Source organism: Sminthopsis crassicaudata, chromosome 1 (genome assembly GCF_048593235.1).
Source record: "Sminthopsis crassicaudata isolate SCR6 chromosome 1, ASM4859323v1, whole genome shotgun sequence".
NCBI lineage: Eukaryota > Metazoa > Chordata > Mammalia > Dasyuromorphia > Dasyuridae > Sminthopsis > Sminthopsis crassicaudata.
Window position 1 is genome coordinate 486,147,673 of NC_133617.1, and position 23,705 is coordinate 486,171,377.

Below are 23,705 nucleotides of genomic sequence, written 5' to 3' on the forward strand. Positions count from 1 at the left end.
AATTAAACCCAGCCTTACTTTTCTTGCCAATTTACAGATTATAGAATTGCAGAGTTTGAGAGGTGGAAGAACCTGAAGAAACCAGAAAGATGATCTTTTCAGGGACATATGCTCGATTCCATCATAATATCCACAGCTGAATCAAATTGGAAGTTTTGACTGTTTTATGGGCTTCTTGAAAAATGAAACATAGTACTTATTTCCAAGAAGTTTCATGAAAGTCAGGACAGCAGATGCCATCTCTCTGATCTAGAAATGATTTTGCTTTATTCACTCAGAATAGTAGTAGGATTCTAGACCCAGATCTGAATTTCCATTTAAGTTTTACAAAATACCCCTTGAGAGAAGCTCCATAAAAAAATCTAAACCATTATATTCATCACTACTCCTTAATTGTCAGATTAATAATCTGGCATTCTTGCTCAACTGCATAGGCCAAGGACTTAAATCAGTAAGCACCTATTCCAGGATGACCAGCCATAGTCAAGAGATTCCGACCTTAATCTAATTCTACAATAAAGTAGACCTTAATAAAAGAAATCACCATTTTATCTTATGGCATATCCATTGTATTCGTCTGTAAGGGCATTCAATTTATAGAAATGCATCAATTAAGCACATACAGGATGGGGTATATGTATACATCACAATTAAAATCTCTTTATAACCAAAAGACTTGCATTCTCAGCTTAGTAAGACAATACACTTCTTTCTAGCAAAAACTAAACTGATGGGATCAAATTCTAGTTTTATAAAATAATGTGATTAGTCTTCCTTGTTAACTGATATTATTTAAAGCATACAGATACACACACATCTTCACTTGAGGTCTATCATTCAGAGGCCTATTTCTACACGAGATTTCTCAATTCAATGGCACAGAAAAGTCTGTGATTTATCTCCAGTAGTTCTATGTACCTTTTATGGCATTTATCACAAGCTAGCAAGATCCCTTCTCCTCCAATCTCTATACTCGTTCAGTTACCCCCAACTCTTGGGTGAAATTAAGATGGCTTCTAGTGCAGCTCTTCTGCAGCTACTATAGAGACCATCTCCTCTTTTCTTGCTTCCTCCCTATAGTGCAGAAAGCACCAAGGTTACAGACAAGTTTCATTGCCCTTTTATGGTAGAAAAATGAATTGCCTGCCTAGCAGCAGAGTGCCTGGGAGCTGAGCAAGATGACAGGACGGAAACTTGCTATTTGTTGTGGTTTTGGCAGCAATATAATGGAGTGTTCTATCCGCAACATCATTCAGATGGACGGGTACACTCCAGGCATTCACACTAAGAGAGAGGTAAAAAACCCTAAATTGTTCCCAGATGTATTCTTTCCTCCTCCCACCTGCCCCTCCCTGTTACTTACAAACTCTTGTATATATTAAAACACTGAAGCTTTGGCTTGATAAAAATGGGATCCTTACAAAACAATGTGTAAAAAAGGGAGGCAGAAGTGACATAAAACACACAAAAGAACCTCCTAAAAACATATTTTTGTCATACTGCACTCTTGCCTGGCCTTTGAAATGAAGAAATCAAAATGAAGTTAGGAGGAAAGTTCAATGATCTCACTAAAGAGGAACTGGCACTTTTGTTGTGGCCAATGGCTGTCTTTAGCCCCTTCCTTCTGTGACGCAGGGGCAAAGAAGGAATCCATTACATTTGAATAATACAATTTCTGAAAACAACACAAAATATGGCCTACAGAGCAATGTACAACAGCAAGTGCCATGGGACCTTCAAAATGTTTGCATTTTTGTCAGGAGGCAGAAAGACAAAACAGGCCCCTGAACAGCTGGGGAAACATGTTGCAAAAGAAGAAATAAGCAATTCTCCTTATGCACATCAGAGTTAGGGAAATTAAGCTTATTTGAGAGAGAGAAATTAAGCTTATCTAAGGGAAAGAAATCAAACATGTCCAACATATCTTCAACAAGAAAACAAGGTTGGCGAAAAACCTGAAAATATTTGCAAGGTTTCTTGTGATACTCTTAACTCTTAAAGGACTTAAGGCTTTTACTTCACCTTTATGAAAAAAAAAAAAATCTTTGAATTTTAAGCTAAGTTTTCTTCATCAGGCTTGGAATTTACAATTATCCTGCATTCCTGTTTGTAGTTAAGGTTAACATTGAGCACCATTTTTATATATTTAAAATTATGCTTTTCAATAACAATTTATAATCAGTGAATGTGAAGTGAAAATATAGAGTCAAAGAGTTGCACTTGTCAAGTCCTACCTTGCCCCAGAAAAGCTCGAGTGTAGCCTGCCTCCTTTTCTTTCTGCTTTTTTCTCTCTCTCTCTACTAACTAGTATCTCCTTTTCAATAACCACTGATTTAACACCCAAGAAGAGTTCTCTCTCTCTACTTTGAGCCCTCAAACTGCCTGGTCACCAGAAGATAAAATCAAACAAAACAAAAACAACCATCTCCCCCTCCCCCCCTGCCTGTTTTATTTAAGTTACCTTTTTATAACAGGAATGGTTCATGAAGGGCTATGTTCTTAGATGCAGGAGTTAAAGCTGAAAATTATCAAGCTACTATAATTGAGTTTCTAATAATTACTCCCTCCAAATATAGTATGTCTTTTATATCCTTCCTTCTACAAGAAACTTTTTCTGATCTCTCCTAAAGCTATTGATGATCACCAATTTAGGAGGAGGGAAAAGAAGAGTGAAAAAAGCTTTTACATATCACCTTTATGTGCCAGGCACTTTGCTAAATACTTTAAAATTATTATCATTTGATCTTCCTGCTAAGTAGATGCTATAATTATTTCCATTTTACAGTGCAGGAAACTAAAGCAAAGGTTAAATGACTTGTTCAAGCTTAACTGCTAGTGTCTGAGGATGAATCTGAACTCAGAGCTTCCTGACTTCAAGCTCAGAGATTTATCTATTGTACCACCCATCTGCCACAATTTATCCTGTATACAATACAAATACAAATTAAGACAACTCTGAGGTATGACTACACACCTCTCAGATTCAGTAAGATGACAGGAAAAAAAATATGATGAATGTTGGAGAAAGTGTGGGAAAACTGGGATACTAATACATCATTGGTGGAGTTGTAAACTGATCCAACCATTCTGGAAAGCAATTTAGAGCATTGTCCAAAGGGCTATCAAAATATGCAAATCCTTTAATCCAGCAGTGTTACTACTGGGCTTTTATCCCAAAGAGATCTTAAAGGAGGGAAAGGGACCCACATGTGCAAATATGTTTGTGGCAGCCCCTTTTATAGTGGGAAGAAACTGGAAATTGAGTGGATGCCCATCAGTTGGAGAATGGATGAATAAGTTATGGTTTATGAATGTAATGGAATATTATTGTTCTATAAGAAATGACCAGCAAGATGATTTCAGAGAGGCCTGAAGAGACTTACATGGACTAATACTAAATAAAGTGAACAGAACCAGTAACAACACACACACAATTATACAATGATCACTTCTGATGGCCGTGGCTCTTTTCAACATGAGATGATTCAGGCCAGTTTCAATGATCTTGTGATGAAGAGAATCATCTACACCCAGAGAGAGGCTTGTGGGAACTTAGTGTGGATCACAACGTAGCATTTTGACTCTTTTTGTTATTGTTTGCTTGCAAATTATTTTCTTTCTCATTTTTTTTTCGTTTTTCTTGTGCAGCAAGATAATTGTATAAATATGTATGCATTTCCTGGATTTAACATATATTTTTACCATGTTTAACAAATATTGGATAACTTGCCATGTAGGGGAAGGGGTGGAGAGGAAAAGGAGGAAAAATTGGAACACAAAGTGTTGCAAAGTTGTTGAAAAATTATCCATGCATATGTTTTTGAAAAAAAAATTTAGTTAAAAAAAAAAAGAAAGAAATGTGTCTTGAGTGTAACTACATGTTTACTGCTTTACATGTGAATTACACAGCATGTCTGAGGATGCTTGGTTTCTTATTTTGCTGTTATCTTCATTTGACATATATATTATGTTGTATTTATGCTATAGTGATGCCTGATGGTTAACTGTTCAGCATATACTCCACTCCTTATAGTTAAGTTATATTTTATACCCTTCCCATCTCTTTGACTATGCATCTTTCCTTTGCTTGTTTTCTACCTCTCCAATCAACATTCTGTTGTTAAAAGAATTTAAACTTTGCGACAAACTTAAGCAAATTTGAATTCAAGATCAAGAAGAACTTCAAGTTCTTCTATCTGACTTTATTTTCTTATTCTCTTTGACTTCAAACTAACATTGATAGTGTTATTGTTGCAGCTATTTAGCTAGCTACCTCTGCTTTATTAATTTGTTATGCTTACTGCTTTTGATTGATTGTTATACATTACAGATAGGCATGTGGGGAGGAATGTAATCTGAGGTCTAAGGTCCAGCTGTTTGGGAGTCTTGTCTAACTGGTAGAGACCAATGCCCCAAGGCTGTGTTGGGAGCAGGAAAAGTTGAGGAAAGTTGCTTTCTTTCTTTTTCTTTTTTTTTTTTTTTTTTTGGAGGGGGGGGAAAGTTTTTTCAATTTTCTCTTGGCTTCTATACAGTGCTGGAATATGGGAATGGAAATGGGAATAACATTTTCCTCACAGGACTGTTGTGAGGATCAAATGAGATAATCTTTTTAAAATACTTATGCATAGGGTCTTGCACATAATAAGTGCTATATAAATGATTATTATTGCTCTGTTCCCATTCCATGATGGTGATACTCCCATATTCCCTTACCTTTATTTTATATAGGTCTCAAGTCAATGAGAAGATAGGGAACAAAATGTGTGTTGTATGTGCATGTAATAACCGAAAATGTCATATACAGAGGTAAATATATTATTAACTCCTTTGCAACCAAAGATAGATGAAGAAATGCTTTCAGGAGTTTGAAAGAATGAAAAAGAAAGGAAAGGGATGAAATAAGGGTTATGATTTGTCAGAGCAAACCCTAAAAATTCTATTAGTTTGAAGTCAAAGAGAATAAGAAAATAAAGTCGGGTAGAAGTACTTGAAGTTCTTCTTGATCTTGAGTTCAAATTTGCTTAAGTTTGTCGCAAAGTTTAAATTCTTTTAACAACAGAATGTTGATTGGAGAGGTAGAAAACAAGCAAAGGAAACATGCATAGTCAAAGAGATGGGAAGGGTAAATTGTTATATTTCTCTATGAATTCTGAATTCAATTTTTATGAACAAGAAACTTTTGAGACAAAGTGCTTTTTAGTATAAGGTCTTGAGAATAAACAAAACTGGTAAGTGCTTTAATGAAGCCAGAGAGATTTTTTTCAGACACTCTATCACTGAATCTTTTTGAAAATCAAATCTGAACACCAGCTTGAAAACATAACATTCATATCTTAAAAATACATACTTACTGGCAGAAATTAGATATGGATCCACACTTAACACCATATACCAAGATAAGATCAAAATGGGTCCATAATTTAGGCATAAAGAGTGAGATATAGATTAGAGAAACAGAAAATAGTCTACCTCTCAGACCTGTGGAGGAGGAAGGAATTTATGACCAGAGGAGAACTAGAGATCATTATTGATCACAAAATAGAAGATTTTGATTACATCAAACTAAAAAGTTTCTGTACAAACAATACTAATGCAAACAAGATTAGAAGGGAAGTAACAAATTGGGAAAATATTTTTAAAAGTAAAGGTTCTGACAAAGGTCTCATTCAAAAATATAGAGAGAACTGACCTTAATTTATAAGAAATCAAACCAATCTCCAATTGATAAATGGTCAAAGGATATGAACAGACAATTCTCAGATGATGAAATTGAAACTATTTCCACTCTTTCATATGAGTGTTCCAAATCACTACTGATCAGAGAAATGCAAATTAAGACAACTCTGAGATACCACTACACACCTGTCAGATTAGCTAAGATGACAGGAACAAATAATGATGAATGTTGGAGGGGATGTGGGAAAACTGGGACACTGATACATTGTTGGTGGAGTTGTGAAAGAATCCAGCCATTCTGGAGAGCAATTTGGAACTATGCCCAAAAAGTTATCAAACTGTGCATATCCTTTGACCCAGCATTGCTGTTATTGGGATTATATCCCAAAGAAATACTAAAGAGTGGAAAGGGACCTGTATGTGCCAAAATGTTTGTGGCAGCTCTATTTGTTGTAGCTAGAAACTGGAAGATGAATGGATGTCCATCAATTGGAGAATGGTTGGGTAAATTATGGTATATGAAGGTTATGGAATATTATTGCTCTGTAAGAAATGACCAGCAGGAGGAATACAGAGAGGCTTGGAGAGACTTACATCAACTGATGCTAAGTGAAATGAACAGAACCAGAAGATCGTTGTACATTTCAATGCTGTAAGAAGAGGTATTCTGATGGAAGTGGATATCTTCAACATAAAGAAGATCCAATTCACTTCCAGTTGATCAATGATGGACAGAAATAACTACACCCAGAGAAGGAACACTGGGAAGTGAATGTAAATTGTTATCACTACTGTCTATCTACCCAGGTTACTTATACCTTCGGAAGCTAATACTTAATGTGCAACAAGAAAATGGTATTTACACACATATATTGTATCTAGGTTATACTGTAACACATATAAAATGTATGGGATTACCTGTCATCGGGGGGAGGGAGTGGAGGGAGGGAGGGGATAATTTGGAAAAATGAATACAAGGGATAATATTATAAAAAAAAAAAAAATACATACTAGAAACTTTGGATTAGAAAGGCTTTTGAGGGTTTATCTAGTCTATACTATGGTTTTCAGACTGGGTCACAAATAGAAAGATGAGAATATATTCTATTTAAAGACCTATAGAGAAATATTTCAGTCTTTTTCAAAAACCACATCTCAATGAAAGGAATGGAAGTCACTCCTAATTGATAAATAATCAATTTTCAAATAAATTAAGGAATCAACAACCATATGAAAAAATACACCAAATCACTAATTATTACAGAAATGCAAATGGAAACAATTCCAAGATTCTTTTCCTACCCATCAGATTTAAAAGAAGACATAAATGGAAATGACAAATGTTAAAGTTGTGAACTAGTTTAGGTTCAACCATTCCTAAAGGCAATTTGTAATTATGTACCAAAAGGGATTAAATTATGCATACCCTCTGACCTGGCAATATTATTATTAAGGCCCTTATCCCAAAGGGATCAAAGAAAGAAGAAAAGAACTCATATGTACAAATATATTCATAATGGCTTTCTTTGTAGCGGCATAAAAAAAAAATTGAAGCTAAGATGGAGCAATTTTAGAATTGTTGAACAAATTATGACATATGAATTTCATTACTGGAATAATGATGCAAATGATAGTTTTAGAGATATGGGAATACCTGCATAAACTAATAGAGAGTAAAGAGAGCAGAACCAGGACAATGATTTCTATAATAATGACAATACTATAAAGATAAAAAACTTCCAAAGTCTTGGCCACTTTGATTAATAAAATGACCAACTATGATTTTAAAAGAATGTTAATAAGATATACTACCCACTACTTCTTGACAGAGAGGTGGTAAATTCAAGTTGAATTATGAAATATATTTTTAGACATGGTCAATGTGGAATTTTATTTTGTTTATTTGTTAGAAGGTTTTGTTACATCTTCTCCCAAAAGGGAGAGGAAAATAGAAAAAACAAATGCTTGTCAACTGGAAAAAAAAAAAGTAAAATTATTCATAATAATAGAGCAAACAATGGTATATTTAGATCACAGCATTCTAATCTTGCCTACCTTTCAGTACCTGTGAAAGATGTTGCCAATGAATATGTTTTTGGACTTTTGATCAATTTTGCTAATTTTTCATCTTCAAAAAATTCTATTTGTTTTATGGTACAAGTTCTCAGGGAGAAGGAGTGGGAGGGATACTGGAGATACTGGAGAAAGTTATTTTCATATAAAATCATATAAAAAAGAAAACATAAAACCAAAAAAACCCCTCAATCCTATTCAACTTTGGGCAATATACTAAATTTCTCTGGTCCTCAGTTTCCTGATTTGTAAAATGAGTTTGGACAATGACCTTCAAAGTCCCTTCCAGCTCTAAACATGAACCTACAAGCATATCTCACTATCTAGAAATCTTTCTTTAAAACTTTTATAAGCAGGCTATTTCTGCTTCCTCTTACCTTTCTTTAATGTAGATGAGAACTAGTGACTGAGCTTTGTGTAAAAACCCTTTAAAGGCAAAAGTTGCCCTTCAGAGCATGAAAACATGGTAGTGAATAGAGAGCACTGAGACAAGAAGATCTGACATATACTGTATTAGTGTTGTGATTTTGAATAGTCAAATGACTCTCAGAAGCTCCAGGCAACTCTTATCTAAGACTATAAATCACAAATCTACATTGGTAAACAGAATTTCCTTACATCCCCCAAATCACATACTCACTCACTCTCTCTCCCTTCTTCTTTTTCATTTCTCTTTACAATGAGTTCTGGTTTGTTCTAACTTTTCCATGTAGCTCTTACTTTTCAAATTGGGTAATGGGTCTAACCAATACAACAAAGTTATACATTTTCTACACCCAAGTTCCTTGGGGGGCGGGGGGGAACCCACAGTGCTAGGATACAAATTCACTCTATAGGTATAATAGTCTGTGCTATGACTGCATCTTTGATTGAACTGGCATAGAATTAATCCTTCCATCTTGCATAATCTGCATGTTTTGCTCTACTTCCAGATGCATTTCCTCCCACTTGACCATAGTAAACCTGATTCTCCTTGTTTTCAGCCATTGTGCTAATTTGTCACAATGAGTCTTTAGCTCTAACTGTAACACTCACATGCACATTAGAGCATTGTAGCTCAGCCAAGAAAAGGCAGCAGAAATAAGTTCCTTACATCTGATAAATCTGAGAATACTATATTAAGGTTTTACAGATTCTAAGGGGCAAGTTGATACTTAACAGTGGCACTGATCACATGTTCTAACTGTGGGTCTATGAAATTAATACAATGTAAGGGATTAAAAGTCAGGCAGAGATTCTATTTATTCTCTCAAACCTATCTCTCTGCTTGTGCAGGCTGCCTTCTTAAGATCAAAATGCTAGTCATTTCTTTGAAGATCTTGGAAACCTTGAATTTTAGTCATTAATTATTTTGAAAGTGGCTTTGTATTAAAACAGGAAATACAAAAATCACCAAATCCTCAACTTAATACCAGGTTAGTTCAGGCTGTGAAATAACCATGCTTAACATGATGAGCTGCCCTATAGCATACTATTGTTCTTTTCACATTTTTTTCTTACACAGATACCCAAAGGGATACAAGTTGTTTCATGCATGTATCATTACCATAGCGACAATTTCCATTTCAGATTCCCATCTTTCTACTGCCTGGAAATTCTGCAGTGTTTGGTGCTGAGACTGCAAAAAAGGGGAAATACTATCTCCCACTTAGACCACATAGATTCTGGGAGACCACCAAAAGAATCATTTAATATAGATATAGATATCTATAGATATATGATAGTTCTATTGGCACATAGTAAATTCAATTTACCTGTGAGGAAAATGCATTTATTTTGTGTGTGTAAAACAACATGATTAGAGGCTTAAATTTTTTTTCTAAAACTATGGGAATGAATTTAACACTTTTTAATGCATCTTTCTGTCAATGGGAAAATAAACACATTCCAATACTCTAGGACAATATTAATTTACTTTAATATACAATGCAGTCTAATATGCAATAGAAATAAACTGCTACCTTTCCCAGTAAGATCAGGAGTGAAACAAGGTTGCCCACTATCACCATTACTATTCAATATAGTACTAGAAACCCTAGCCTTGGCAATAAGAGCTGAGAAAGAGATTCAAGGAATTAGAGTAGGAAATGAGGAAATCAAACTATCACTCTTTGCAGATGACATGATGGTATACTTAGAGAACCCCAAAGACTCTGCTAAAAAGCTATTAGAAATAATTCAAAATTTTAGCAAAGTGGCAGGATACAAAATAAATCCACATAAATCCTCAGCATTTTTATATATCACCAACAAAATGCAACAGCAAGAGATACAAAGAGAAATTCCATTCCAAACAAATGTTGAGAGTATAAAGTATTTGGGAATCCATCTACCAAAGAAAAGTCAGGAATTATATGAGCAAAATTACAAAACACTTGCCAAAAAATAAAGTCAGATTTAAATAATTGGAAAGACATTCAGTGCTCTTGGATAGGCCGAGCGAATATAATAAAGATGACAATACTCCCCAAACTAATCTATTTATTTAGTGCTATACCAATCAGACTCCCCAGAAACTATTTTAATGACCTAGAAAAAATAACAACAAAATTCATATGGAAGAATAAAAGGTCGAGAATTGCAAGGGAACTAATTAAAAAAAAAAAACTCAGAGGAAGGTGGTCTAAGTATACCTGATCTAAAGCTATATTATATAGCAGCAGTCACCAAAACCATTTGGTATTGGCTAAGAAATAGACCGGTAGATCAGTGGAACAGATTAGATACAAAGGACAAAAAAGGGTACATCTATAACAATCTAATCTTTGACAAACCCAAAGATACCAACAATAGGGATAAAAATTCATTATTTGGAAAAAACTGTTGGGAAAACTGGAAATATGGCAGAAATTAGATATGGATCCACACTTAACACCATATACCAAGATAAGATCAAAATGGGTCCATGATTTAGGCATAAAGAATGAGATAATAAATAGATTAGAGGAACAGAGGATAGTCTACCTCTCAGACCTGTGGAGGAGGAAGGAATTTATGACCAGATGAGAACTAGAGATCATTATTGATCACAAAATAGAAGATTTTGATTACATCAAACTAAAAAGTTTCTGTACAAACAATACTAATGCAAACAAGATTAGAAGGGAAGTAACAAATTGGGAAAATATTTTTTAAAGTAATGGTTCTGACAAAGGTCTCATTCAAAAATATAGAGAGAACTGACCTTAATTTATAAGAAACCGAACCATTCTCCAATTGATAAATGGTCAAAGGATATGAACAGACAATTCTCAGATGATGAAATTGAAACTATATCCACTCATATGAAAGAGTGTTCCAAATCACTACTGATCAGAGAAATGCAAATTAAGACAACTCTGAGATACCACTACACACCTGTCAGATTGGCTAAGATGACAGGAACAGATAATGATGAATGTTGGAGGGGATGTGGGAAAACTGGGATTGCTGGTGGAATTGTGAAAGAATCCAGCCATTCTGGAGAGCAATTTGGAACTATGCCCAAAAAGTTATCAAACTGTGCATATCCTTTGACCCAGCATTGCTGTTATTGGGATTATATCCCAAAGAAATACTAAAGAGTGGAAAGGGACCTGTATGTGCCAAAATGTTTGTGGCAGCTCTATTTGTTGTAGCTAGAAACTGGAAGATGAATGGATGTCCATCAATTGGAGAATGGTTGGGTAAATTATGGTATATGAAGGTTATGGAATATTATTGCTCTGTAAGAAATGACCAGCAGGAAGAATACAGAGAGGCTTGGAGAGACTTACATCAACTGATGCTGAGTGAAATAAGCAGAACCAGAAGATCACTATACACTTCAACAACAATACTGTATGAGGATATATTCTGATGGAAGTGGAAATCTTCAACATAAAGAAGATCCAACTCACTTCCAGTTGATCAATGATGGACAGAAATAACTACACCCAGAGAAGAAACACTGGGAAGTGAATGTAAATTGTTAGCACTACATGTAGTAGATTACATGTACCTTCGGAATCTAATGCTTATTGTGCAACAAGAAAATGGTATTTACACACATGTATTGTATCTAGGTTATATTGTAACACATGTAAAATGTATGGGATTGCCTGTCATCGAGGGGGGGAGGGAATAGAGGGAGGGCGGGATAATTTGGAAAAATGAATACAAGGGATAATATTATAAAAATATATATAATAAAAAAAAAAAAAAAATATATATATATATATATACAATGCAGTGAGAAAAAAATGGAAACTAAACAAAGGACATGTGGTTTTGAGAAAGACTAGCATTCTCAAAATACTGTGGCCACATCTATAAGACTCCATTAATGACCTACTAAGCTGTTTCACAGAAATATGGCCTGTGTGAAATAGTTAATCAGAGATGGGTCTGACAGAGTCTAAGCAATGGCTACAAAATTGACTACTGGGGAGTGAGAGTTTCTATTTTAATAAAGTGCTAAAACGCACAAAAAGGTTCTTCCTCTAAGCATTCTATATGGGTTCTAAAAGAAGAAAGAAAAGATAGTAAGATCTCTGCTAATAAAGCATTAGCACTTAGAATTTCTATTGATAATAAAAGGCAGGTGGAGAACGTGTAAAGCTGGAATTTGAAGAGATAAAGGATGATATTCATGGGCAGAGATAGTTGAGACTGTTCTCAAACATTAATCCTATTCCTACTCAAACCACAAGTCATAGCAATAAATCTGGAATTTTACTGTTATGATTCATGCTGAATTTCTTGTAAGATTTATCACACACTCTATTGGATCCCAATTTTGAATATTACTTTCCAGGTCCCTTAAATGACAAAGCAAAACAGCAATGGAGAATCACTAGCATGTTTCATTAATTCACTTCTCAAGGGTACAAGCAGTTAAGTAACAGGAGCTGAGGGATGGGAAAGTAACATGAACAAGACAGATTGTTTACTTGCTACTTCTGCTGTCCCCCCAAGTTCTCCCTGAAGAAACCTATGTATTTGGAGAAGTTAGAAACCATTCAAATTAAAACTGTTCTTGACAGAGTTGTCTAGAGTTAGATGCCTATACTTTGGCCTATTTTCTAAAGGTAAAATGAGTTGTTACTTTTCAAAAAAAACAAAAACAAAAAAAAAAAAACCTTTACTTAAAATAAAAAAATCTATTCCCTCCTAAAGTACAGAAAGTTGGATGGTCGATGTTGATTGATCTTTAGCTCCAAGAATCAAGACTGATAATGAGTAACCTTTTTTCCTTTTTGAAGGGTTCTCTTAGGTAGAATAACATTTTAAGGTAATGATGCAGTTTCTCTGGTGAAAGAAACTCCAAAAATATTAATGTCTGCTCTTTTCTGTTTTGGAATTCTTCTGGAATTTTAGTTTGTACCATACAACTGAATATTTACTTATAAGCTATCTCAAAAGACAAAACTGAGACTGACTGTGTGATTTCCTTGAGTATGAAAAGCAGAGAAACTGTTTCAATTTAAGTTACCACCTTTTCTATAACGTTTGGTATTAGAGGGCTACCTAGAACACTAAGAGATTAAGTGATTTTCCTGGGATCACAGAGTCAGTATGTGTCAGAAGTGGCATTTAAATGTAGGTTTCTCAAAGGTCAGCACAATTCTTAAAGAAGGAGAGAAATTGTGTCTCTGTTCATTGCTTCAAGTGTACAGTTTGAGAATCATCACCCAGTCTGGAATAATGGAAGCTAGATCTAGACAGGGCAAAGGCTGTACTCTGTAGGAGTACAGCACTGTGTTTATGATATGAGATAGAAAGGTGAAAAAGTCGTGGTGCCTGCCCCTAAGAGTTTAATAAGGAAGGTAATGATCCCCAAACCTGCAATATTACATAAAACCAATCAAACCTAACTATATGAAATGCAATGTTTCATTTTCCAAAAAAGATATCTATATTTTAAAGGATGCAAAAACAAAGATTTGGCAGGATTTCTCCTGCTATAGTTCTTAAAATAGAAGATTTTCTAATCCCCTCCACCCCAAAATATACCCTCAACATTTAACATGGCATATTTTTAACAGAGGGATAATAAACCAAAATCCTCCAATGGGATAAGAGCCCTGTGAAGATAAATAGATTAGCTATATTTCTTAATATGAAAACAAAGAAAAGCTGGAAACTGATAAAGAGAAGAAATAAGAGAGACTGAAAAACAAAGACATATTCCACTAAGTATCACAATTCCTCTTGAGGATTTGAAAGAGAAATCTGGGGAAAATAAGTGTAAGACCCCTTTATGGCATAGCTTAGGATGCAATGAGAAGATATTTATAACATGACAGGCTTTAATCTCAATAGCTAACCTCCATGATGCCCACTTACAAGGTGGCAATTTTTTCTGTCTAATATATTATAGAAGTCATTGTAGAAGTGGAATTTCATTATGACTCCCAGAAAACACCCAAATTCTTTTGTTTGCTAGAATTTTATGACATTGCAAATTTGCTCTTCCAAATGTGGCATCATCTGATTAAATGAGACAACAGACTTTCCTTATACAAAGGAAAGGTAGCTCAGGAAACTATAATGCAGATGGATGCAATGGTCTGATCTGTACATTGGCTTTTATATAGTGGTAAACAAAAGGATCACAATGCTAATGCATCTTTGTAAATATAAGGATTCATGCTTTTTATGGCAGTCAGTTGATTGGGTAGGCCTCAAATTAGTTCCAAACTTCAGTTAAAACAGCTGGAGCCAAACTGGCACTGACAGCTGGTGCAGATTCATTTAAATGCTCTTCACGAGTCCATTCAGTTACTGTAGGCTGCTGGAGATGCCTTCCTTTCAACACAGATCTGCCTACCACAGATGTTAATATCAGTTACATTTCAATTGTTGTTGGGGGAAATCTATCACTTTATCTAAGAAAGGATAATGTGGGAAAACATAAACAAATATGCACATAAATATTACAGTTAGAGGATATGGCTATATCAAAGTATCCATATCTCAAATACAACAGAGATATGAAATACATAGCTTAACATCTTCCCAAATGCTCTGCTTAAGATGTCTAATATTAAATATTATTTCTTATCTACTTGTTTAATTAATTAGTCTTTAACCTTTTGCCTCAGATCACTTATTCCCAAAATTCTACTAACATCATTTCTGAATTTACATATTAAAACCACAATCCCTTCAGGAAGAAAAACTCAACAAGAATAATTTCTAATCTGAGAAGTTTTTCTCAGTTGTCAGAGATATCACCTTCAAACTTGCTAACAATCAGCAGTCACATATATCTCACCCATTCAATCCTTCCCAAAAAAGCCAAATCTCAGTTAAAAAGGAACTTATCAATTCTTTATCTTAAATCACACAAGGGATTCTAGGATCCTGACAAAAGCATCAAAGGTAGGAAACAAAGACTTTCCTCCTATCTCATCAGGAATACAACATTTTTGTCTTCTGGGATTAAAGGGGAAGGCTTCCAATTGTTCAGATCCTCTTCTGGATAAAGCATTAACAGGAGCTCTTCCTCCTACATTGGTAGGTTACCAGAAATCTGGCAAAAGAGCATTTCCTTGAGGAAAAAAAAAGATACTAAATCTCATATAGGCAAAATCAGTTTGAAGCTCATTTCTGAAATGTTATGAATCCTTGAGGATTAACAGTTGGCCAAAACATCTTGCTAAAGAGTTATGTCAAGCAAAATTTATGCCATGTAAAAGGAAGGTAAAAACATATGCCATGAGAATGTTGACATCTTTGATGTAAAATTCTAAATACACATTTAGCTACTTGTTTTAGTGTTATGCCCAAAAGGATTTTGTCAATTCTGCTTACATGCCAGTATTTTGATGACATGATACTTTTAAAAACATTCAATAACTAAACAAAAAAGAAAATATTTGCCTTTATACTTGGAGTGCTACTGCCGCCTAGTGGTACTATTGCTTTCATTAAGAATAAACTGAGTCAAATGGGTTCCTTCAACATAATTTTCTTCCATTAGTTTATCCATCCAAACTAAACAATTACAATTTTCAAAAAAACCTGAACTGTAAAATTTTTGGGGAGGAATAATAATATATCTACCTACCTTTGAACATGTTATTTTAGGATATTGTTAAGAAACAAAATAAAATAAGAAAAAAAATAATGAATGCTTCCATAGTTTACATTAAAAATGTGATTACATTGAGTTGAATTATCCAATAATTCAGTTAATTAAAAAGTAGATGTAGTAGGAATGAATCAGAAAAGGAGAAAAGAAATATAATGAATTATAAATATTGGTGATAAATCTCTCCCTATGAAGTACAATTTTTGATCTATATTTCCTAGTTTTGATAAGAATATATTTGGACATAGAACTAACTAATGTAAACAGAAGAGAAAAACTTAAATTTTTTTTTTACCTCCAGGACTTACAAGTTTTTCTGGTTAAAGTTCTCCCAACTAGACTAAAAACAAAGTTATAACCCGCCCCAAGTCATATGAACTATATCCTAGTGAAATTATGACATGATATTGAGAATTCCTGGGATATCTTTAGTTTATATGGCAGACTGGAGAGTAAGGCAGAAAAAAAGATCATTCGAGGTCAACAGCTTGTTCACTTTTCATCCAATAAATTAATCTTACTCAATTTTTTCAAAAGCTGTGGCTAGACTTTCAAGCTAACAATCTATAGCAAGCAATAAAAATTTCATGGCAATTATCATCAGTTTCTTAATGACAAGATTGAATAAATTTTCCCAAGAATTTGTGAAAATTAGAGCTATCCTTTGGGCTTTGAAATAGGGAGGAGATGCTATCACTTTGGCAAAATACCTTTCTTGAAGCTAAAAAATAAAAGTAACTAAAACCTGCACATTTGATATTTTAGTGTCAAGCATTTACACCAAAAGCAAAGTCTTACTGTTTTATAGATGAAATGCTATGCATGACCCCCCCCTCAGTTGACTTTTACAAAATACAAATCTTAGTGTACTTTTAGACTCCAATTCCTTTTGTGTTTGACTACCAGATAATCAATCACAAGGGTCAGAATGCCTTTTATTGATATATTTCTAGAAAAAGACCAGTTCTCTTACCTTTCTGCAACGAGGATTGGGACAACTGAACCACTTCACTTCATTGTCCAAAAGAGCTGGGAAGTTACAGAAGGGACACCTGAAGTCCAAAAGATCATAATGAACATGTGCTCTGAATTTATTTGATAATAGAGACTGAGTTTGATTTAGCTTCTTAAATGCTCATAAATTTGGGTTGCTAAACAATGACTACAGACATATACATAGTTCACATGCTCTATTAATTGTTATCCTCTATTTCTTAGGTCAGTCCAGTCAGTGTGATCCAAAAAAATAATTAAGCTTCATGGCAATGTGCTAAGTGCTAGAAAATGGACAAAAAGACAAAATAAAAAAGTTCCTGATCTCCAGAGTTTATATATATGTTATTGGGAATTTAACAAATAAACAGACTATCATATAACATAACTATATAGATATATAAAACAATTAGCTGTACACAAACATATGCATATATACACATTTACGTGTGTTTTGCAGACGGAGGAGAAAAACGGGGAGAAATTGTATATATGTGTATAGAAAAAGACCACTGGAAGGGTAGAGAACAAACACCAACAACTAAGACAATCAAAAAAAAGCTCTCTAAAAAAGAAGAAAAAATAAGTTGAACTTTAAATAAAGAGGAAGAAGGGTGGAGAATATGCAATCCATCTCTGCCTGGGCAAAGCCTAGAGGGTCAAGGTATGCAGATTAACTCCTGATGTCTCCATTCCCCAGCTATAAAACAGTGAAATGTTGGGGAAACAAAATAAAAAGCAACTAATGGCCAGTCACATATTATGATGGCAAAGCATTTTGGAGCCCAGATTAAACCCAATGGATTCTATATGAACTCACCTAACCAGTTCATCTGCACAGGCGGCAGCTACTTCTTCTTCAGCTTTTCGCTCATAGTACTTTCGCAGGATAGTTTCTGGCAATACCTTCTCCAATTCACTGGTTGGGAAAGAACATGTACAGCTGGCTTCCATACAGCTGAGTTCTGACTATAAGGATGATATAAGGAAAAATTAAGGAATTGGTTCAAAATACTAAGCACTTATCACTCAATTGTGACTTAAAACAATAGCTGCTGATAAAGGCCTCATTTCCAAATTATAAAGAGAATTAACTCAAATTTACAAGAAATCAAGTCATTCTCCAACTGATAAATAGTCAAAGAAAATAAACAGAAAATTTTCAGATGAAGAAATGTCAACTATTTCTAGTCATATGAAAAGGTATTCCAAATCACTATTGATCAGAGAAATGCAAATTAAGACAACTCTGAGAGACCTCTACACACCTTTCAGATTGGCCAAGATGACAGGAAAAGATAATGATGAATGTTGGAGGGGATGTGGAAAAACTAGGACATTGTCGGTGGAGTTGTGAATGAAACCAACTATTTTGGAGAGCAATTTGGAACTATGCTCAAAAAGTTATCAAACTGTGCATACCTTTTGATCCAGCAGTGTTACTACTGGGCTTATATCCCAAAGAGATCTTAAAAAAGGGAAAGGGATCTATATGTGCCAAAATGTTTGTGGCAGCCCTTTTTGTAGTGGCAGGAAACTAGAAACTGAGAGGATGCCCATTGGAGCATTGGCTGAATAAATTGGAGAATGGCTGAATAAACTGTGGTATATGAATGTTACGGAATATTATTGTTCTGTAAGAAATGACTAACAGGATGACTTCAGAGAGGCCTGGAGAGACTTACATGAATTGATGGTAAGTGAAATGAGCAGAACAAGAAGATCATTATACACGGCAACAACAAAATTATACAATGATCAATTCTGATGGATGTGGCTCTCTTCAACAATGAGATGATTCAAACTAGTTGCAATTGTTTAATAAAGAAGAGAGTCAGCTACACCCAGAAAGAGAACTATGGGAAATGAGTGTGGACCACAACATAGCATTTCCACCCTTTCTGTTATGGTTTGCTATTTCTTTTTCTTTCTTTCTAGATCCAATTTTTCTTGTGCAGCAAGATAACTGTATAAATATGTATACATATATTGAATGTAACATATACTTTAACATATTAAAATGTATTGGACCACCTGCCATCTAGGGGAGGGGGTGGAGGGAAGGAGGGGAAAAGTTGGGACAGAAGGTTTTTCAAGGGTCAATGTTGAAAAATTACCTATGCATATATCTTGTAAATAAAAAGTTGCTTAAAAAAAAAAAAAGCTGACCTTTATATTTGTTTTGTAATTTACCAAATATGTCATACACATTTATTTATTTGATCTTCACCACTATCCTCACTGTACAGCTGCTCCATGAGTCTCTGAAAGGCTAAGAGGATTGACCAAAGTCTCCCCAAAATGAAGTGGCAGAGATACAAACCTAGGTTTTCTGGTTCCAAAGCCACTGCTCTACCCACTATGCCACAACTGCCAACACAAATGACATCTCTAAAAGCAACTAACTAACAAGATGATGGTAACAATTAAATAAGTAGCAGGAATCAACCTGAGTCCCCAGGAGATCATTGGTTAAATTCAGAGAGGAGCAGTACTATCACATCAGCAACTCTAAACATAAGGAGAAAATTAAGAGCAGACAAAAATTGTAGGGAGGTCTTTCAAGGAGACAAACGAAAGAGAATCTTAATCTCTATTAAATTTTAAAATTTATAAAACATATAAGAATATTCAGGCTAATATTAACCAATGAATGATATAAAGGTGTAATAGAGGGGAAAAAGCAAAGTGTCTAAATTAACCACCTTTCTATAAATAAATAAAGGTGAGCTTTTTTTATAAATAAGTTTAGACTCAAATACAATTGATTTTAAGTAATTCTGTTACTTTGCTCTGGTCCTGTTAGAACATGACTTTTTAAAAATTCCAACAAAAAACCCAAACTCTTTCCCATATTATGCTCAAACACATGAAACTTAGTTGTACATAAAATGAGACATTGCACAAAGCAGTCATGCTTTCATTTGGGAAACACCTATAGAATAAACACGAATAAGCACTTTAGTATACATGACTAGAAAATGTAAATAGCTTATAAAGTTCTTTTGAGATCTCTGCTCTAGATGACAACTAGGCATTCATCTTGCATGAAACAGGGTAACAGGGTAAGGCAGTTCTTCGGAGCAGTGAGTTTAGAGAACAAACCCTGTGCAGAAGAACCTTATAGCTTAAAAATAAACTTGCTCTTTCTGTATGGACCAAGAGTCCTGCAAATAGGGTCAGAATGCCACTTTTCTAAGAATGTCACTTTGTCCCAAAAAAGGCATGGTAAAGGGACAAAATATCATTGTGTTCTGATTTGCTAGCCCCTGGGACTCACTTAAATTATCCTTTGGTTCTGAGTGTACCTTCACAATTCTTACCTTTCCTGAGCCGAAGACTGCCTCTTGGGCATATTTGATTAGGCACTCCTTGCAGAATAAGTGACCATCGACACACTGAGTCAGCTCCTCAAATGCAAATTCTCCATAGCAGCAACGACACTCTATCATCTGACCATCCTACAATCCATAAGCAGAAATTAAATAACCTATTTCCTAATCTTAAGCAGCAAGAGTAGCCACATTTCACACTAACATCCAATGCAAATGTCTTACTGAATGCAGAATAGCAAGTTAGAAAACAAAAGCTATTATTAGGTCTCAAATTCAGAGATATTCCTACCATTCTGTTTTATCTGGCTCCTATAACTATTTGATATGACATTTTTATACAACTTTCCATAAGTTTTTTTTTTTTTTGCATACTCTATTATGTATAAGGTGATATGTAAAGTGCTGAGGATACAACAAAAGAATGTGGTTCCTGATTTCAAAAGGCTTATACTTTACTGTGGATAATGGAAATGGAAGGTACATAGTCACTAAGTGTCAAAAGTTAGATGTAGCCAAGTCTTTCTGACTTCAGGTGCAGCCTTCAACCGACTACACTGTAAGACAAATGCTCAACAAATGGCATCTCAAAGCTCCTTTCCCAAATTATATTTGACATGTAACATAGCAGTTAGGAACTTAGGCAAATATGGAGGATGAAGTAGTTCAGCCCAATTCTCTCTCACAACTACTTCAATAAAGATTGAGGAAGAGTACCAAGCTGTGTAGTAATCAGAAAATCCAAGGACAGTGGGTCATTTTTTTTCAAACCAAGCTAATTGATTCAGCTCATATACATGTAACCAGGGGAGGGACTAGGACCAAAGCTGGGCCTATAGCTCCGTCACTCTGCTCACAACTCTCAATTATAGATTCAGTTTACAAAACTAAATTGGGACCTGCAAATAAGCAAGAGGGCAAAGATTGCAGAGTTCTGATAAAAGTTTGCTGCAAGGATCTTCAGAATCTCAGCTAATCAAAAGGTAAGCCAAGTCACTGTCAATTGAAGCTAGAACCAGGGACAAATACTTGCAGTTGTGCTGCCCAGAACCAAACCTCATTGGGAAACATGCAAAAATTGGAAGTTTTGTACCTGCCTGAGATCAAATAAGTTACTGAAAGTTTGCAGCTCCCTCCATTACTTCTTAGACTTTTGAAGACTGAAGAATATAGTAACCAATTCTGAATGTAATTGTGGGACACCAGATAATGCAAGAGCAAGCCCAAATAAGGCTCCAAAATTCACTGCTAAAATGTGCAGATTAAAAGAAGATAACTGGAAACTAAGAACTATTATGAAACCAAGAGCACAAACCCAGAAGATCAACTCCAAATCATTTACAAGGAAAGCCTTTGAGAAAAACACAGCATGGACACAAATGCAACTAGAATTCCTAGAGGAAATTAAGTTTAAAATGAAAAAGTTAATTCTTTTTATTCAAAAGAGATTGGGTGAAGTCAAGATTAAAGTGTAAGCAAAAGCAAAACGACATAGAAGTCAGCAAGATTCTCATTTTCTTACAAAAGGCTAGGAATATGTGGACAATACTCTCCTACTATAGGAAAGGTTGAAATGCAACAGGGGACAACAGCAAAAGCTTATTTAAGGCCAAATACATTTCATCTTCTCCCTAGAAGTGGAATTAACACTTAAGTACTAAAAAGGTTCCTTCAAAAGAGACCCTAACCAGTTAATCCAATTAATTGGTTTCTTAGATTCATTTTCTTTTTTTCAACATTAATTTGAGTCTGGTACAAATTAAGAATTAGAATAATTTATAACTCTGGCTTATAGCTTAGACTAGTGAAATCAAACTCAATTAGAAAGGAATCCCTGTTAATGTATATTGACTTAGAAAATGACAAATTAGCATGGTCTGTGTTTGTTGTATTGCATTTTTATTTATTTTATTTAATATTTCCCAATTACAAGTTAATGGGGGAAATCTAGCTTAGTTTCTCAACTCAGTAGAGTGAAGCATATTAAAATAAAAAAATAATACTCTGTTAAAGTAATTGGCCATGAAAATGCTAGGAAAATCTGACAAGAGGATCACCCCCAAATAAATAAATAAGCAAATAAAGAAATTAATTAAGTAAAAGGATGGTATTTCAGGCAATTACCTTTTGATACTGTTCTTCATTCATTTGCAAGGCAAGCAAAAAGTCAGCATGCTAGGGAAGAAAAATAATAGACTATAACATAACCCATAAAAGTATTCAATGAGTTATTTGCCATTTATTTTAATAAAATATTAACATCTAGTCTTAAAAGAAAATATTCTGCTGAATAAATTGTGGCATATGAATATTATGGATTATTATTGTTCTGTAAGAAATGACCAGCACGATGATTTCAGAAAGGCCTGGAGGGACTTACATGAACTGATGCTGAGTGTGACCAGGAAATGAGCAGGACCAGGAGATCATTATATACTTCAACAACAATACTATATGATGATCAATTCTGATGGACGTGGGTCTCTTCAATAATGAGATGAATCAAATCAGTTCCAATAAAGCAGTAATGAATTGAACTAGCTACACCCAGCAATAGAACTCTGGGAGATGACTATGACCCACTACATAGGATTCCCAATCCCTCAATTTTTGTCTGCCTGCATTTTTTATTTCCTTCACAGGCTAATTATACATTATTTCAAAGTCCGATTTTTTTTGTACAGCAAAACAACTGTTTGGACATGTATACATATATTGTATTTGACTTATACTTTAACATATTTAATAGAGACCCTGGAACTTAGTAGGTATTTAATAAATGCTCAACTAACTCATGATTAAAGGAGCAAAGGAAGATTCAGAGAATGATTTGATGTAAAGAGGAAGCAAGCTGGCTCCCAAATTCTCATTAAGGTGGAGCAGAAAAAGGGGAATAACCAGTTAAATTAAGGAGGCACTATATCGATATTTAGATGAGAGCTGTTAATAACACACAAAATGATAACAAAACATTCCTATTTTTAAATCCTATACCTCAGGTGGAACAGAGGCAGATAGGGAATTCTTAGCATGGAACACAGAACTGATGCTAAATAAAATCTTGTTGATTAATACATTTGTTTTAAGTTTAAGAAACAAAGAAACACAATGGAACTCTCCTAAATAGAAAATCAAGGGAACTGAATTGAGATAATAAATTTGTCAAGCTTGATTTTTCAGCTGCCATTTACATCTCTTTATAATGCTTCAGGGTGCTGAACATGTGTAATAATAGGGGCATTTTAAAAAGAATCCTATTATAAGTTTTAAAACAAGGTATGAATAGCTTCCTCACAGGTCTTAATACCAATATCAAAAGGTATCTTGCTGTAAGAACTAAGTTATAAAAGTATTGAAATCTAAAGAGATCATTGAATGAAATCTTCTTACTCTCCTAATGAGATTACACATCTGTGAAGTGAATTGTCTGAGATTATAATGGTTGTTAGTGAAGAACTCCCATGCTTCTGACTTTTACTCCAATGTTCTGTATCCAACACAAAGTGACTAGAAACTGGGACCATTGCAACCAAAATTGATTTTCTGAGGAAAGGAAATATAAAATGGGATTTAGG

The 23,705-nt window shown here is 34.5% G+C and overlaps 1 protein-coding gene across 3 annotated transcripts in view; it reads right to left on the reverse strand.

Annotated features, from left to right (window-relative positions):
* The window catches only part of RNF216 (ring finger protein 216), a 167,936-nt gene that overhangs the window by 72,102 nt on the left and 72,129 nt on the right, over positions 1-23,705 (reverse strand). For all 3 annotated transcript variants that reach the window (XM_074281240.1, XM_074281241.1, XM_074281242.1), the window contains 4 exons: positions 22,255-22,305; positions 20,122-20,259; positions 17,619-17,767; positions 16,779-16,857 (listed from right to left, as the gene is read on the reverse strand). In XM_074281240.1, coding sequence (XP_074137341.1) covers positions 16,779-16,857; positions 17,619-17,767; positions 20,122-20,259; positions 22,255-22,305 — 417 coding nt within the window. The remainder of the gene's footprint in view (positions 1-16,778; positions 16,858-17,618; positions 17,768-20,121; positions 20,260-22,254; positions 22,306-23,705) is intronic.